Here is a 15841-nt window from a genome sequence, read left to right as displayed (position 1 = left end):
AATCATCCCGGACCAATCCTAGGGTTAAGAATGCAGAACTGGTAACTCTCAAGAAGATGCTTTTTACTATAAGAACTTTTCATTTTTTCTTCTTTGGAATGCTTTTTTGCTTTCCTCTGTTCCCAGTTTGCAAACTCCCAGACACTTGCGTAACTCTTCATCATTTATTTCTAGCCAAACCCTCCAGGCTTTTTTTGAGTTCCTTCAACAACAACCAATCTGTGTTTTAAGCCACTGGTTTGTGGTAATTTGTTATTGCAGCAATAGAAAACTAATATAGACACTAATATATAAAAGTTGGATGTTTTCACATAAAAGTCTTTAAAACAAATCTAGTGAGCCCTGGCTGGTATGGCTCAGTGGATTGAGTGCCAACCTGTGAACCAAAGGGTCACCGGTTCGATTCCCGGTCAGGGCACATGCTTGGGTTGCAGGCCAGGTCCCCAGCTGGGGGCACATGAGAGGCAACCACACACTGATGTTTCTCCTTTAAAAATAAAATCTTGGGTGGGGGGGAACAAATCTAGTAATTGTTAGGGCAGAGTTGCTCAGCAAACCAGATGATGCAGTGAGCCAAGGAGCAGGGTTTATTAGCGGGGAATAAATAAGAGGGGGAAAGCGGGGCTAACCTAGATTGGGGAGCCAACCAAGGGAGGTTAAGACTCGCTCTGTTGTTCTTAGGGCAGGCTTTTTAAGCGCAAAAACCCATGACAGTTAACTGCTTGGGGTGTCAGAGTCTGACTGGCTCAAATTAAAACTGCATCCTGTTATGCCAGATAGGCCAACCCCAGACCCCAATCTTAGCTGGGCATCTGTTTGTCCTGGGTAGGGTCGGCAGGCAGTTTCCCAGGCTAGTTTCCCACGGTGTAGTTTCCCGCCTGTTGATTTTCCATTCCTCCTAGGCCTACCTAGGTCCAGTGGTATCAAAGATACTGGCTGTCCCCCTTTAAACAAAGGATGTATTTCTCATTTCACTGTTGCCCTCACCCCTCCCTTCTGTATACACCTAACCTACTATTCTCATTTACATGACCTACCCAGTCCCTCTAGGTACTTAGGTTTTAGAACCCTGGCCTGAGCTACACTGACCCCCAAACAGTAATCGGATTTCATCAGTTAAAATACAGGCAAGTGGATCCAGCCTCCCTAAAATAATTGTCAATTATAACAATCCTTTTGTTTGTATAATGTGACCTAGGACTAATTAGTTACTTCTCTGCAAAATGGGGGAAAACTTATAGTACACACCTTCTAATGGGTGTTCTGAGGACAAAATGAGACACCAAATGAAAAGTGCATTCCCCAGAGTCTGGCACACGGTAAACCCTAAATAAAAGATAGCTGTAACTAACGTACTGTTGCCTGCCGTTCTGTTGAACATTTGGGTTGTTTCCAATCTTTGGGAAGTTTATGAACGCATTTGCCTTTTCTTCTATCCAATTATTGTCTGAAGTCCACCTTCTAGGAAGGCAAAGAACGGATCAGCGGAACTTCTACCTGTGCATAAGAATCCCAGTGAAGTTTTACAACCCGCCCACCTGGGAGCGTTTCCTCGCGGACGTGCACTCACTGGCCGGCAAGGGGGCCGCCGCTGGCCAGTCCCGGCCGGATGCTAATGAGCCGAGAGGCCCCGCCCTCTGCCGGAAGTAGTGGCGGAAGGCGGGGCTTGAGTTCGTCCAGGCTGCAGTGCGGGAGCTATGGCGGCTTCTGAGGCGGCGGCGGCGGGACCCGGGGCTCTGGCCTCGGGCACCCCAGCCGGCCCGGCGGCCGCGAAGGGAGCCGCCGCCGCCTCGGGCCTGTGGGGGCCACCTGGACGGCTGAGGGGTAGCCGGCCACGGCCTGGGGCGGCGAGGCAGCAGCCCGGGGGTCCGACACCGGGGGTGCCCGCCGGGGAGCTGATCCAGCCGTCGGTGAGCGAGCTGTCTCGGGCCGTGCGGACCAACATCCTGTGCACTGTGCGCGGCTGCGGCAAGATCTTGCCCAACAGCCCGGCGCTCAACATGCACCTGGTCAAGAGCCACCGCCTGCAGGTGAGCCCGCCGCTGGACGGCGCCTCCCCAGGCCTGGCGCCGACAAAGCGCCTGGCTTGGGGGCGTGGGTGCGGGTCCGGTTTCCAGGGCTGCGCGGCCCGGGGTCCGGAATGCGTTGTCTGAGTCCAGCCTCCGCCGACCCGCTTCGGAGGGGTCTTCCAAGTACGTAATACGGGCCAAACCGATGAGGGAGTCCCGGCAGGACAAGGTGGGAGCTAGGAAGCGGGAACGCGCAATAATTGGAAAATACTGTGTCATGCCACTCGGCTGTCAGGCTCGGACCCGCAGGGACGATCGGCGTCTTACTTCGCGGCCCGGGCATTTAGCTAGGTCTCACAGCAACTTCGTGAAGTACGGACATATTGTCCTCATTTTACTGACGAGAAACAGGTTGTTAAACCTCACTAGTGCAGGGGTTTAAACCTGGCCTGTGGTTCTAAAGCCGTGTTCTTTCCACCACACCTCCTTCAGGCCTTTAGGTCCCGCCCTGCTGTTAAAAGGGAGCTAGCTGCAGATGTGGCGGCGCACCGGCAGTCACAAGTTTCAGTGTCGATAAAATCAGCTCAGGAATGAGACCTGAGGGAAATTTCCCCAATGGATCTGCCTCAAGAGAGAACGCCTATAATAATAGTCTGGATATCCCTTCCACCTGGTGTAAAATAGGGCAGTGATTTTCAACCTTTAATGCACACCTTATTGCAAGAAAGCTTATTAAAAATCCAGATGTTAGTCCCACCCAGACCTATCAAGTCATAATTCTCAGTCATTACAATAGGGAGTTTCCTTCCACCACTTAGAGTCTTTCTTTGCCAACAGTGACATGATTCAAAACCCCAAGTCACTGAAAGCAGCTTTGTGAATATGTAGCTTTTGACAGTCAGAATTGACCAAGGAGAAAGTTTAAATTGCACGTTCTGTCTATCCACAGGTAAAATCCTTCTTGGAAACTTCCTTAGAATCAGGCTTCTGATAAGAATTTAGCACCACCAAGTTTAATAGGGTAATCTCCTTTTGGAAGGCACCAGCTCAACAGAGGTGCAGTGGCGTTCTCCTGTGGAGATTAGGGACCCCAAACAGAAAATGTACATGGAGGTATGGTGAGGAAAACTCTGCAGGTGGGGCTGCAGTTCCTCAGGGTAGTTTGGGGTTTCCTCCAGGACACCAGTGAAGTAACTCTGGGAATGGGCTTTGCTTTCATACTGAATTTTAACAAAATCCTTTTCTTAACCATATTTTAACTTGAGTTGTTGAGTATATGTTTGTAGGGATCCTACAGCCTAATCCTTTGGTTCTCTTTAGCTCCTAAACAGTAGGCATTCCCTACCTTCAGTGTCATGCCCTCGCTGACACACAGCTAGGGCACACGATTACATCTGGGCACAGATGCAGCTGCCCGTCTTCTAACGAGGACCTTCCTTGTATCGGCCGAACACCAGTCCAGGAAGCACTTCTTAACGGTTTATATTATTCTTGTCTCTGGAATTGCTATCTGTAGCTCCACATCTCTCAAGACTTTGTGAAGCACCTGTTAAGCATAAAGATAGCACTTACCCTTCAGGACTTTGACAGTATGTGTACAATCTAATTATATTTCTAATTATGTTTTTAAAATATTTGAAGTTCAGGAGTTCTGAAGGTACCAATACAGAAAATATAATAGGCCTAAGAAGGAGGAATATGTTTAAGGAAAATACAAACTTTGACAGTCTTTACTTTAGCCTTTTATAGTATCAGTATCCTCCCATGCTAAGAACCTGTGTAAAGTCATTCTTCCAGTTCTAGTTAGATTCATTTTTCAGATTTCTCTTGTGTGAAGACAGCACCGTGTACTCAGGATCTGATCAATGGGGGAAAAAAGGACTTTTCTGAGTTCCCTTCCTAAGCCACCAGGGAGACCTGTTTCAGCAGGGATTAAAGAAACCTCTCCAAGAACTATCATTGGTTTTTTTCCTGTCAAACAGGCTCACTTTCCTGATTTATTCTGCCTTTCTCACTATGGCACACAACAGTCTCTGAGCATCTGCTGTCTTGGTGGAAAAGGAGGGGGTTCATTTTCTTTAATGAAGGCAGCGTATGTGACAAAATAGCCATATCTGTATGGCAGTGCCCTAGCGTGGCAAATTTCTACCCTCCCTCCAGCTTCTGAAGAGAAGCTCTTGAATTCAGACATTACTCTTTACACTTGATGTTCTCAAAGTTTGGGGAGGAGGAGGCCTGGGAACAAGGGCTGACTGGGAGTTACTGTGGTGTTGAAAGCAGTCTGTGTTTAGGCCAGAGACTCCACTACCAGTGAAGTGCGCACCTCCTTTCTGCCCTGATGCTAGTCTGAGTATATCTGGGTGGCACATGTGCATAATATTCCGTGGAAATTTTCCCTTTCATTCTGGGTTACAGCTGCTTGCATCATTCTAGTTTCTTTCCTGTTTTTTTTTCCCCTTCCCATTAGTTGCTGTGTGATTCTTATTCTATTCTAATCTTTCTTCACAAGATTCCTTGTCCCTAACCGAATATTGCTTAACAGAAATGATTAACAAACTCTTCTGAAGGATTGTGGATAAGAGCGGGATTATAAGATAAAGGGTACCTGCTGCCTTTTGGTTTTATGTGGGTTCTTAAGATATGTCTATATTCCGTGTCCTATAAGGAAGTCTGGAAATATCCTAGTTCCGCTTTGCCTTGGGGGGAATACATGGAGAAATAAAAGCTGGTGATTCAGCGAGAGGAAGAGTAGGGGTAAATGAGCATTTCTTGATTGTGAGAAATTCTTTTATTCATTGTGTTTGAAAACAGTCAAAAGCACAGGAGAGCTCTTAAAGAACCTCTCATCCAGCAACATTTATATTTTTAAAACATGGCACAGATGATCTTGTATTGTGTTCAGCACAGGGGTTTGCTTTTAATGATTTACCTGGAAAGTTTTTTAAAAGCAGAAGAAAGGAACAGTTCCAAGTTGCTCTGTAGACCATATTGTACACAGTCTTCTCATTTTAAATTTACAATAAGAAGACAACAAAGCAAACTGGTTTTCTTCTTGGATGTTTTCTGTGAAGACAGTCAAGTGCTGGAGTAGCTATCATGCCTTTTTCCCCAAGTATTGTCATGATTATTACAATCCTTCCTTTTACCCTCTCATCTTCATTTGTGTCTTTCCTTTTACTTTTCTCTATCTTTACTTTTTTTATTGTTCTTTTCTCATGGGTTCTTTTTAAAATTCTTTTAATTAAAATGTTTCATAAACATTTTATGAAATGTTTATTTTTATTTTAAAATGTTTCATAAACAGATACCCCCCCAAAATATAAAAACACGAAGTAATTTTTGTACTTTGTTTTCAATTTAGGTACACAAAAGATAAAGAACAAAAACATCACTTTCTCACTTCATGTTTTATTATGCCATCACCTTTTCTTGTCTCCCCTCTTCTCATCTCAGCCAGCTTACCCTCTGTACTACTGTCTCCGGACAAGAGTGGGAAGGAGGCCCAGAGACTAGGTGGAGGGGTGATGATGTCAAAAGGTGAGGAGTTGGCCTTCAGAAAGCTGGAAAGTGAACAGGAGTGTCAGGTTGTTGTCATGCCTGTTATAACAGCATCAAGAAGATTGCTGTTGACCAATAGGCCTGTCTTTAGTGTCTCATCCTGATGTGTGATACAGTTGTGGCTTCAATGGCCATGTAAACATAAGCAGTATAATGCCACAAGTTTTTATGTTTACTCTATTTAGAACATTCCCAAATGCAACAGAAAATACAAATATATTCCTATCCTTTAAAAGGTTTAGAGAATTTTAAGTAGTTCCATTAGATGTAACAGAGAATTGACAGAAGAGCATGGTAGCTTGAAGGTATGTGGTAAGGGACTTGAATGTCCCAAGCTAAAGAAATTTGGACTTGGATAGTATTGGGGAGCTGTAGAAAATGTTTGAGTGAGGTAGTGATCAGCACTATACTTTAGAAAGATGAATCTGACAAATATAAATGAAAAAGAGATTGAAGTTCTAGAAATTAAGAGGTTAATGACACAGTTCAAACAGAGTCAGGAGAACTTGAAAGGAAAGGTGAGGAGGTAATAGAAGACATCTAAAAAGAGGAGTGAATAACTGCCAAAACTTGGAAGCAACCAAGATGTCCTTCAGTAGGTGAATGGGTAAATTATGGTACATCCAGACAGTGGAATTGCATTCAGCACTAAAAAAGAAGTGAGCTATCAAGCCATGAAAAGACATGGAAGAAGTTTAGATGCATGTCACTGAGTAAAAAAAAGATAATTAAGAAAGGCTACATACTGTTTGATTCCAACTATATGACACATTTTCACAAAGGAAAGCCTAGTCTCAGCTGGTGTAGCTCAGTGGGCTGAGCACTGGCCTGTGAACCAAAGGGTCGCCGGTTTGATTCCCAGTCGGGGCTCATGCCATGGTTGCAGGCCTGGTTCCCAGTAGGGGGTGCATGGGAGGCAACCAAACATTGATGTTTCTCTCCCTCTTTCTCCCTCCCTTCCCTTCTCTCTAAAAATAAATAAATAAAATCGTTTTAAAAAATAGAAAAGGAAAAACTATGGAGACAGTATAAAAATTAATGTTTACCACAGATTAGGACAAGGGTATTATGAATAAGCAGAGCACAGAATTTTTAGGGCAGTGAAAAATATTCTGTATGATACTATATTGTGGATATATGTCATCACACAATTGTCAAATCATATAGAATGTACAACACCAAGAGTAAATTATAAAGTATGGAGTTTGGGTGATAGTAATGTGTCAGTGAAGGTTCATCAATTGTAATAAATGTACCACCGTAGCAGGAGATGTTAATAGTGAATTAGGCTGTATGTGTTTGGGGATAGGGGTATGTGGGAACTCTGTGCTTTCCACCCAATTTTGCTGTGAACCTAAAACTTTTCCAAAAAAAAAGTTTATTAATGTTTTAAAAAGTGAACAGGCAAATGAGGGTGTTTGAAAAGGGATAATAAAAAATTGCTAAGCAGCATTGAGGATGTATTAGAAGTGAGCATGCATTTCATAGTTCTCCAGTAGGAAGTGTTTCAGGGCATGCTGACAGACTAGGACATAGAAGGGGGCCATCTCCCTGGCATAAACTAAGAAGAATTTGATCATGTGAAGTCAGTGAAGGGTTTTAATATTCTCCCCACATTGCAGTTTCTTTCACTGATAACAGTAGATAGAAAATATATGTTAATTAAAGTTATTTTATTTTTTAAAAAAAACTAGGTGAATTGGTGAAATGGGATGAGTTTGGTGATGAAAGACAATGTCAATTATTATTAAGGCTAGCACATGCCAGTGTTTTAACAAACAACATGTCAGTAGGCTTTTACAAAGACATTACTTAATACAAAGCACTAGTTTAGATTAGCTTATTGGCATTAAGTCGGTAAGCAAATATCTAATAGCTATCATAATTAATTAAGTGATATGTAATAAACATGGTTCTAATCCCTATACACTATTAATTAAATCCTAACAGCAACCCTGAAGTAGGTCCTGTTATTTTACCTACTTTGCAAATAAACAAAACAGTTCATTTTTTCAAGGTTGCAGGAAAATGGCAACCTGGAGAATTCAGATTCTGTTGGTTCATATTCCAAACCCATGGGTTTAACCACTATACCAGTGGTTCTTAAGCCAAGGCTACACATTAGGATCATCTGGGGAGATTTTAAGACCAAATATAGATCCCTAATCCCCATCCAAATCTAAATACTCAGAATACCTGAGGTTGGGGCCAGTCATAGGTGATTAACTTTTCACAGGCCACCAGAGTTGAGAACCACTGCCCTACACAGGACTGCCTTTCTCAAAATGTTCTGCATTTAGCATGCAATTGCTCTCTTCTTGAAGCAGTACCAAGAGGTGTATAGAATAGTTTTTCTTCCTAAGGAATGTAGTTGGGGAGACTAGAATCTAAAAGGAAATGATAGCATTTAAGATAGCTTAAGTTAGGTACTATCTTGGATTTCATTCAAGGATTGTATCTTTATATCTGGGTGGTGAGCAGAACAAGGGAGTGCTATTTAGTGAGAATGTGATCTGGGCTAGGCTCTATGCTAATTCAATACAAAATAATTCTGAGAGTTAACTATTCTGTTTTAGAAATGAGTAAATCAGCTCAGAGAGGTTAAAGACCCTGTCCACATCCACACCACAAATCAGTGGTAGAAATGGCTTATAGCCACAGTGTTCTTTCCACTGCTGCATTCTGTCTGAAGAGGGACAGGAGGCTGTGGGACAAACTAGGCCTTCAAAGAAGGATAGCCATCCAAGAATGGATATAGAAGATGGAATTGGAAGTGGGAAGAATGTTAGACTGAGTAGGGGAGTATTTAAAAAGGTAATAGAAAAATATATGGTTATAATGGTAGATTGGAGGCACAGTGAGTTGGGATTTTATTTTACATACCTTTTTTTTTTAAAGAGTATTAGGTGATATATACAAATACTTTTTGGTATGTCAAATTTGTTACAACATTAGACTAGGAAGGACAATTATTTATGAGACCACTTATTCAATAAATAATCCAAATAAATATGAATATCTAGACAGTGTAGTGCAGTAGGATTATAAAAGGATGGACCATTGTGGAAGACATGGAGGAATAACTGACTGGATATGATATCACTGAAAGATAAATTCTGTTTTTTAAAAATAAAACAAGAATTACTTCTTCCCTCTAAATGAATGGACACAGACTCAACAAGATCAGCATGTTCCTCTTGAGATCCTGTGGGAAAGCAAAGGGAAAGAGTCTTAGCCAGGCAGTTATTAATTTCTCCCTTCTTTGGACACACACTGATGGGAAAGAAGGTGGTTGGTATGTTCCAAAAGTAATGAATCCTTTCTCATCAGAATACTAGAGGACCAGAATATCTAGGTTCTGTAGAAACAGCTGAGGCCTGAGCACATGTCCTGTTGTTTCCATTGACCCCTAGAGTCCCACCACTTCCCACCTTCTTTGGGGCTACTTGGAAGGGAATTAGACAAGAATTATACTGGCCCTGGCTGGTGTGGCTCAGTCAGTTGGAGTGTCACTCTATATACTGAAAGGTTACAGGTTCGATTCCCGGTCAGGGCACATACTTAGGCTGTGGGTTCAATCCTTAGTCAGAGAGCCTATGAGAGGGAACCAAACAGTGTTGTGTTTTTTTTTCTCTCTCTCTCCCCCCTCCCCTTCCTCTCTGTCTAAAAGCAATGAAAAAAAAAAAATGTCCTTAGATGAGGATTTTTTTTTTAATTATACTGGAGGTCATCACACCAGAGATATATCAACAAAGTATGTCATCAAGGCCAACAGGATAGAGCACTTCAAGCTAAATTAACTTACCAATTACTTGAAAACTAGCCAAAAAGTCATTCACGTACTTAATAATAAAGGGTTATTAAGATTATGAGTTAATAAGTATAAAGTGCTTAGAACAGTGCCTGACACAGTAGTAACAGCTATGGTAGTACTGCCCATTATAATAATGATTAAATCTCAGACATAATATGCTATATAAAAGTTGTGTCAGCTAGCCTTAGGTACTTTGGGGGCAGTGTGACAATCAGAGAAAGTCACAATGCTATGTATTAGGAAGGCCATACATTATAGTCAGAGGAGGTTTTTCTCAGTTCACACTGAGACACTGGGGATGAGGTAAAAAGGGAGGGAAGACATAAGGATGATGTAGAAACCTTGAGCCTGATAAACTGTAAATATACCATTTGCAAATATAGAAGGTAGCCTTAAGGTGTTGACTAAGAACCTATAGAAAATTAAGAGTTTGTGTGCCCTGAACAGAAGACATACCTGGAAGAAAAATCTCAACAGACTGAGAAAAATGCTTCCCAGAATGACAGTTTGCAATTTCTTTTGCACAGTTGGAATTAAAGGAGGAAAGTTAAAAAGATTATAGAAAAGTGGGGGAAAGCAGGCACAGAAATCTTTGTGATTGGACTACAGGAGAGTTAAGATTATGTCTCTTAAGGGTGATTACACATCTGAGGGATGAAGAAGAGGCATTTCATGCAAAGAGGCATTTTGTGCAAATCTAGATGCACAAAAACAATGAACAGGGCTTGCTTGCTCAAAGCAAAGGTCAACTTTTATTGGGAAAGTTATAGACCTGAGGTGTGACTGCCCACCATGACCTGCCCAATTAGGAATTTATGATCAGACCACCCTGTGAGGTTTCTTTCAGTTAGATTTATCATAGAGCCCCTTTTTCATCCACAAATGGCAGAGATTGTAGGTTTAGAACAGGTAAAGGAATGCATAGAATTTTAACATAATTTGAGCTATAGTTCATACACTATAAAATTTACCCATTTTAAGTAGATAATTCAATTACTTTAGTATTGTGCAACCAAGTCATCATTCAATTTTAGAATATTTTCATCTCCCCAAAAAGATCCTTTGTTCCTATCTTTTGTCATTCCTTGTTTTCACCCCCAGCCTATTGTATTGATTTTTTGAAAATAATTACTTAAAGTGATTTTTTTCTTTTTCAGGATGGCATAGTAAATCCAACAATAAGAAAGGATTTGAAAACCGTACCCAAATTCTACTGTTGTCCAATTGAAGGATGCCCTAGAGGGCCTGACAGGCCATTCTCTCAATTTTCTCTCGTAAAACAGGTATTTTGCTTATCTTAAGAATACTTCTCTGAGGATGAAATGCAAGTAATATAAACCTAGTGTGCATTCTAATTACCTGGCAAATAAAACTAGAGGATTGAGCAGAAAGTTGCTTGTAAGAACAGTCACTCAAGGGTCTCCCAATTGGAAAAGACGCATAAGATGTACTGCAGGCAAAAGAGATGTGGCTTGTTCTAGAGAGGAAGATGTCCAGAAGTAGATTCAGAGAGAATCTACTTCAAAGAATGAGAAAATGTGTACGTCATCTCGCTTGTGTGAATCTGTATGCTTCCAAGGTCAGACAAGTAAGGCACAAAGGAAATGTTGTCCCAAAAGAGTAAGAAGTTGCAGAATGCCACAAAAGAAGAATTTTAGAAGCAACTATCTTAAAAGGAGGAAGGGGCACAGCAACTGGGGAAAGAGGTGATTCGGGACCAGAAGAGATTGGCAACTGAAATACTTCTCTGACAGTTTGTTGGAGGGAGGTCGTATGAAAAATATTGCAGACACTTTTTATTCTGCCTGCAGCACTTATTTGTAGATCAGAACCTACATGCTGGGCACCATGGATTGTTTCTACAACTGTCTCCGCACTTTTCACAAAGCAAAAGTGATGGGGAGAAGAGGCATATGAGAAACTGCAACTTACCTGCTTTTATATTCTTTTGATTTGGACTGCTATGTTTTATCATGTAAAATCATTCTATGTTGATAGCTTTTGAAATGTTTTGAGCATTTGCAGTTTTTCATTTTGATCCCTTTGTGTTCTTCCTAGCACTTTATGAAAATGCATGCCGAAAAGAAGCATAAATGTAGTAAGTGCAGCAATTCGTATGGCACTGAATGGGACTTAAAAAGACACGCAGAAGACTGTGGCAAGACCTTCCAGTGCACATGTGGCTGTCCCTATGCCAGTAGAACTGCATTGCAGTCCCACATCTACCGAACTGGCCATGAGATCCCTGCAGAGCACAGGTAAAGGGGAAGAAATGGTGATCCAAAAGTCAGTAGCTGTGGGAAGAGTTTCTAATGAAACTTCCTGGAAAGCTGTTAGTGTAGGAAGAAAGGAGGAATAATGGAGAAGAGATGTGACATGGAAGAACTTCTGGAAATGGCAGCAGTACTAGCAAAGGATCTGTGCCTACCTGACCCAGGTCATCTTCCTTATTCTTTCTGTCAACTTCTTTTGAGGGCCCCTTATCATGAAACTGTACTTCATTTTAAAAGCCAGATTTATATTTGGAGTACTAGCTTTGTACTTTAGAAATAATAAATGTTGCATTATATAATCTGTTAGCTTGCTTCTGCTCATATATCTAGATTGAGTTCTAGTACTTAGAGCTTTAACACCCAAAAGAAAAGTATGCTTCCTCCTTCCCTGTTTGCAGTTTCTGAACTTCTGCCTGCTATAGAGCAGACCCAGTTCTCAGAGAGCTGCAAAGGAAGGAATTTCTCTTCACTGAGTTGAATCTGACCTTTTTTTACTCTGTCATTGTTTTCAGGGATCCACCTGGTAAGAAAAGGAAAATGGAAAACTGCCTGCACAACCAGAAGTTGTCCAATAAGACCACTGAATCACTGAGCAACCAACCAACCCCAAGAACAGACACTCAAGAATTAGAAACTTCAGAAATAAAGCTAGTCACTTCTTTTGAAGATTCTTGTGGCTCTAATGCCAGAAAGCAGACTCTTACAACAGCTCCAAGATATTCTCAGAAGTTGCTTTTACCAAAGCCCAGAGTAGCTTTGGTTAAACTACCCGTCATGCAGTTTTCTTCTGTGCCTGTCTTTGTGCCTACAGCTGACTCCTCGGCCCAGCCTGTGGTGTTAGGTGTCGATCATCAGGGCTCCACCCCAGGTGCTGTGCACTTACTGCCCTTGTCAGTAGGAACCCTGATCCTCGGCCTTGATTCAGAGGCCTGCTCTCTTAAGGAGAGCCTCCCTCTTTCAAAAATTGTGAATCCTGTTGCTGTTGAGCCAATAAGTACAGGTGTTCAAGTGAACTTGGGTAAAAGTTTGTCTGATCCTTTACATGAACTAGGGAACACATGTCAAAAGAACAGCATTTCTTCAATCAATGTTCAGACAGATCTGTCTTATGCCACACAACACTTTATACCTTCTGCACAGTGGGTGAGCCCTGATTCCTCTGTATCATCTTGTTCTCAAACTGATTTGACGTTTGGGTCTCAAGTTTCCCTACCCATTAGTGTTCATACACAAACGTTTTTGCCCAGTTCTAAGGTAACTTCTTCTATAGCTGCTCAAACTGATATGTTTTCAGATGCCTGTTTCCAGTCAGGTGGGATCTCCAGAGAAACTCAAACCAGTGGAATGCAAAGTCCAACAGATGACCGGGTACAAATGGACCAAGCTGTAATGTGTGGAGACATTTTTGAGAGTGTCCATTCATCATACAGTATTCCTACAGACAATATTATAAGCAGTAGCTTAGTAGGAGAGACTGTAACTCATGGTCTGTTACCTCAGAACCACCCTAAGACTTTAAATCAAGATATTGGGAAACCTGCACCAATTATAAACTTCAGTGCACAGAACAGTATGCTTCCTTCACAGAACATGACAGATAATCAGACCCAAACTATGGATTTATTAAGTGATTTAGAAAACATTTTGTCAAGTAATCTGCCTGGTCAGACACTGGACAATCGTAGTCTTCTGTCTGACACAAATACTGGACCTGACACCCAGCTCCCATCTGGCCCAGGCCAGAATTCTGCGATTGATTTTGATATCGAAGAGTTCTTTTCGGCCTCAAATATCCAGACTCAAACTGAAGAGAGTGAGCTTAGCACCATGACCACAGAGCCAGTCTTAGAATCACTGGACATAGAAACTCAAACTGACTTCTTACTTGCAGACACTTCTGCCCAGCCCTACAGTTGTAGGGGAAACTCTAATTTCTTAGGCCTTGAAATGTTTGACACGCAGACACAGACAGACTTGAACTTCTTTTTAGATAGTAGCCCTCATCTGCCTCTGGGAAGTATTCTGAAGCACTCCAGCTTTTCCATGAGTACTGATTCATCTGACACAGAGACCCAGACTGAAGGAATCTCCACTGCTAAAAACATACCTACTCTAGAAAGCAAGGTTCAGTTGAACAGTACAGAAACACAGACCATGCATTCTGGCTTTGAAACCCTGGGAAGCTTGTTCTTCACCAGCAATGAAACTCAAACAGCAATGGATGACTTCCTTCTTGCTGATTTGGCCTGGAACACTATGGAATCTCAGTTCAGCTCTGTAGAAACTCAGACGTGTGCAGAACCCCACACAGTCTCCGACTTCTAAAAATGGAGTCCACGTGTGGGCTGCGTTTACAATTTCCTTCTGGATTTAGAAAATGAAGAGTGGAGAAACAGTATTAACTCTGTTGAATGTAGTTGATAGGCAGTTGCTTTGATTTTTTTAGGTTATTTGCCTTTTGTACTTGTAAACACGAAATTTGTATAAATGTGAGTGTATTATAAATTGAAGACATTGATCTAAAAAGGATTGCATTGCGTTGCCTACATTTGCCCTTTCATTGCTAGCTAGTCTTTCCATACTTATAAAGAAAAAAAAAAGGAATTTCACACCTTCAAAACCCATCTAGTCATGTCGCTGAAGCCACGCTTACCAGTTACTAGGGTACAGACTTCAAATCTCCACAATATTTTAGTTTAAGTGTTACTTCAGTTGCACCTAAAATATTTTTGACAGTGCTTGTTAGAAATTCCTGCTTCCTGAGAGTAATACTTAAAGAAATCTAATGCCGTGCCATCAGATGTAAATGCCAGTGTTTAGATGGTTTGAGACTCATGCTCCCTGCAGCTTCATCTGCTTTGACATCTCTTTTCTGACTTGCAGAATCAAAAGAAAACATCTTCCTTTAGCTTTTCAGGCAGTTTTCATGTAGTCTTTGCCATCCTTTCTCTACATGAACTATTGATATCAATGTAAGTGTACAGTACTTTCCTCACAAGACTTGTGTTGTAAAATTACTGCTTAAAGTAGTAGCAGCAAGCACTTAGTGTAAATAGTGGTCCTTCTAGTCTAAGTAACGGTCATTCCAATGGGTTGTGGAATCATGCCTATTAGCTTATTCCAGAGTGTGCCCTACAAACATCACCACCTGAGCTGTTTGTCTAACTGCATGGGCTGATCTGAGTTTGTCACTCTAAATTTTTAGAGAAATGGAAAAAGGACATTTCCCACTAAATTTCAATACATTGCATTAGCTTGAAAGGGAAGAGTGCAATCAATTATTTTAAAGTGAATCTTCTTTTCATCCACCTCTTGTTTCCTTAAATAAGGAAAGACATTGGTCTAGCAAAGATATTATTTGTGCCTTGAGGATAGCAATTATAGAATAGATCCAGCTTCTGCATTTTGTTGCTTTATTTGTTTAGAAAGGGTAATACCAGCCAGTCTTCAAAGAAAACTGAGGTGAAGACCTATTGCTTCAATAATCAAGAACATCCGTTTCGAGATGGGAGCATGGTCAAGGATGCTTTGGGGATATTTAGGAAATCCTGAATTCTTGATTGTTGGCCAACTTTCAGGCAAGTAAAAATTTGCAGCCTGTAGGTTTCTAACTTTACCAAAAGAAAAAAAGTTCTACCTTCTGTGGCACATGGTTGTGCTGCTAAAGGATACATCCTCAAAACCTAAGGAAGGGACTAGTAATAATTCATTAAATTGTGTTGTTAATTCCTATTTCATAGAGTTATTGTTCATAATGGGTAAATAGCATATCCTGAGCAGATGAATTTGACCTGGTAGATAAAAGTTTGCTTTGGTCAAGTTGCCTATGAATATGGATTTCAAAACAAACATAAAGCCTTAACTTAGAATTTCATTATGTTTTAGAATCATCACTGCCTTAATGTTCACACATTTATTTAAGTCCTCCTAGTAAAGGAGAAATGCATGTTTGTTTTATGGCTTCTTGTACATATAAACGCAGTGGTCTATGGCTTTAATTTTTTTTGTTTCTGTGACAGTGTTTGTTAATCCAGCCAATAGAGTTATTTACAGAAAATGGAGCATGTAATAGTTCTTTATGTACATGTAAGAACTGTGTCTCCCAAAACCTTAGTTACCTGAATTGTTCTAAGATTATTTGTAAAAACAAAATGGTCGATTAAAGAGAAGTAAGAATTTTCTCTTTA

At 41.1% G+C, this 15841-nt stretch overlaps 1 protein-coding gene across 1 annotated transcript; it reads left to right on the top strand.

Annotated features, from left to right (window-relative positions):
- Positions 1-1670: 1670 nt before the first annotated feature.
- ATMIN (ATM interactor) lies at positions 1671-15841 on the top strand. Its single transcript, XM_045818504.1, has 4 exons — positions 1671-2030; positions 10539-10664; positions 11440-11639; positions 12167-15841. The coding sequence occupies exons 1-4, from the start codon at positions 1698-1700 to the stop codon at positions 13977-13979; spliced, it is 2472 nt and encodes an 823-aa protein (XP_045674460.1). The 5' UTR covers positions 1671-1697; the 3' UTR covers positions 13980-15841.

Source organism: Phyllostomus hastatus, unplaced genomic scaffold, assembly GCF_019186645.2.
Source record: "Phyllostomus hastatus isolate PE091 unplaced genomic scaffold, TTU_PhHast_1.1 phas_scaffold_345, whole genome shotgun sequence".
Classification (NCBI taxonomy): domain Eukaryota; kingdom Metazoa; phylum Chordata; class Mammalia; order Chiroptera; family Phyllostomidae; genus Phyllostomus; species Phyllostomus hastatus.
The sequence above is the reverse complement of the archived record's forward strand: the minus strand, read 5'-3'. Positions and strand labels throughout refer to the sequence as shown.

Bases quoted from the DNA above. Each gene is read 5' to 3' on its own strand.
- ATMIN (XM_045818504.1), top strand. From the start codon at position 1,698: ATGGCGGCTTCTGAGGCGGCGGCGGCGGGACCCGGGGCTCTGGCCTCG. The intron at 2,031-10,538 runs GTGAGCCCGCCG...TTTCTTTTTCAG, and splicing joins TCAAGAGCCACCGCCTGCAG to GATGGCATAGTAAATCCAAC. The intron at 11,640-12,166 runs GTAAAGGGGAAG...CATTGTTTTCAG, and splicing joins GAGATCCCTGCAGAGCACAG to GGATCCACCTGGTAAGAAAA.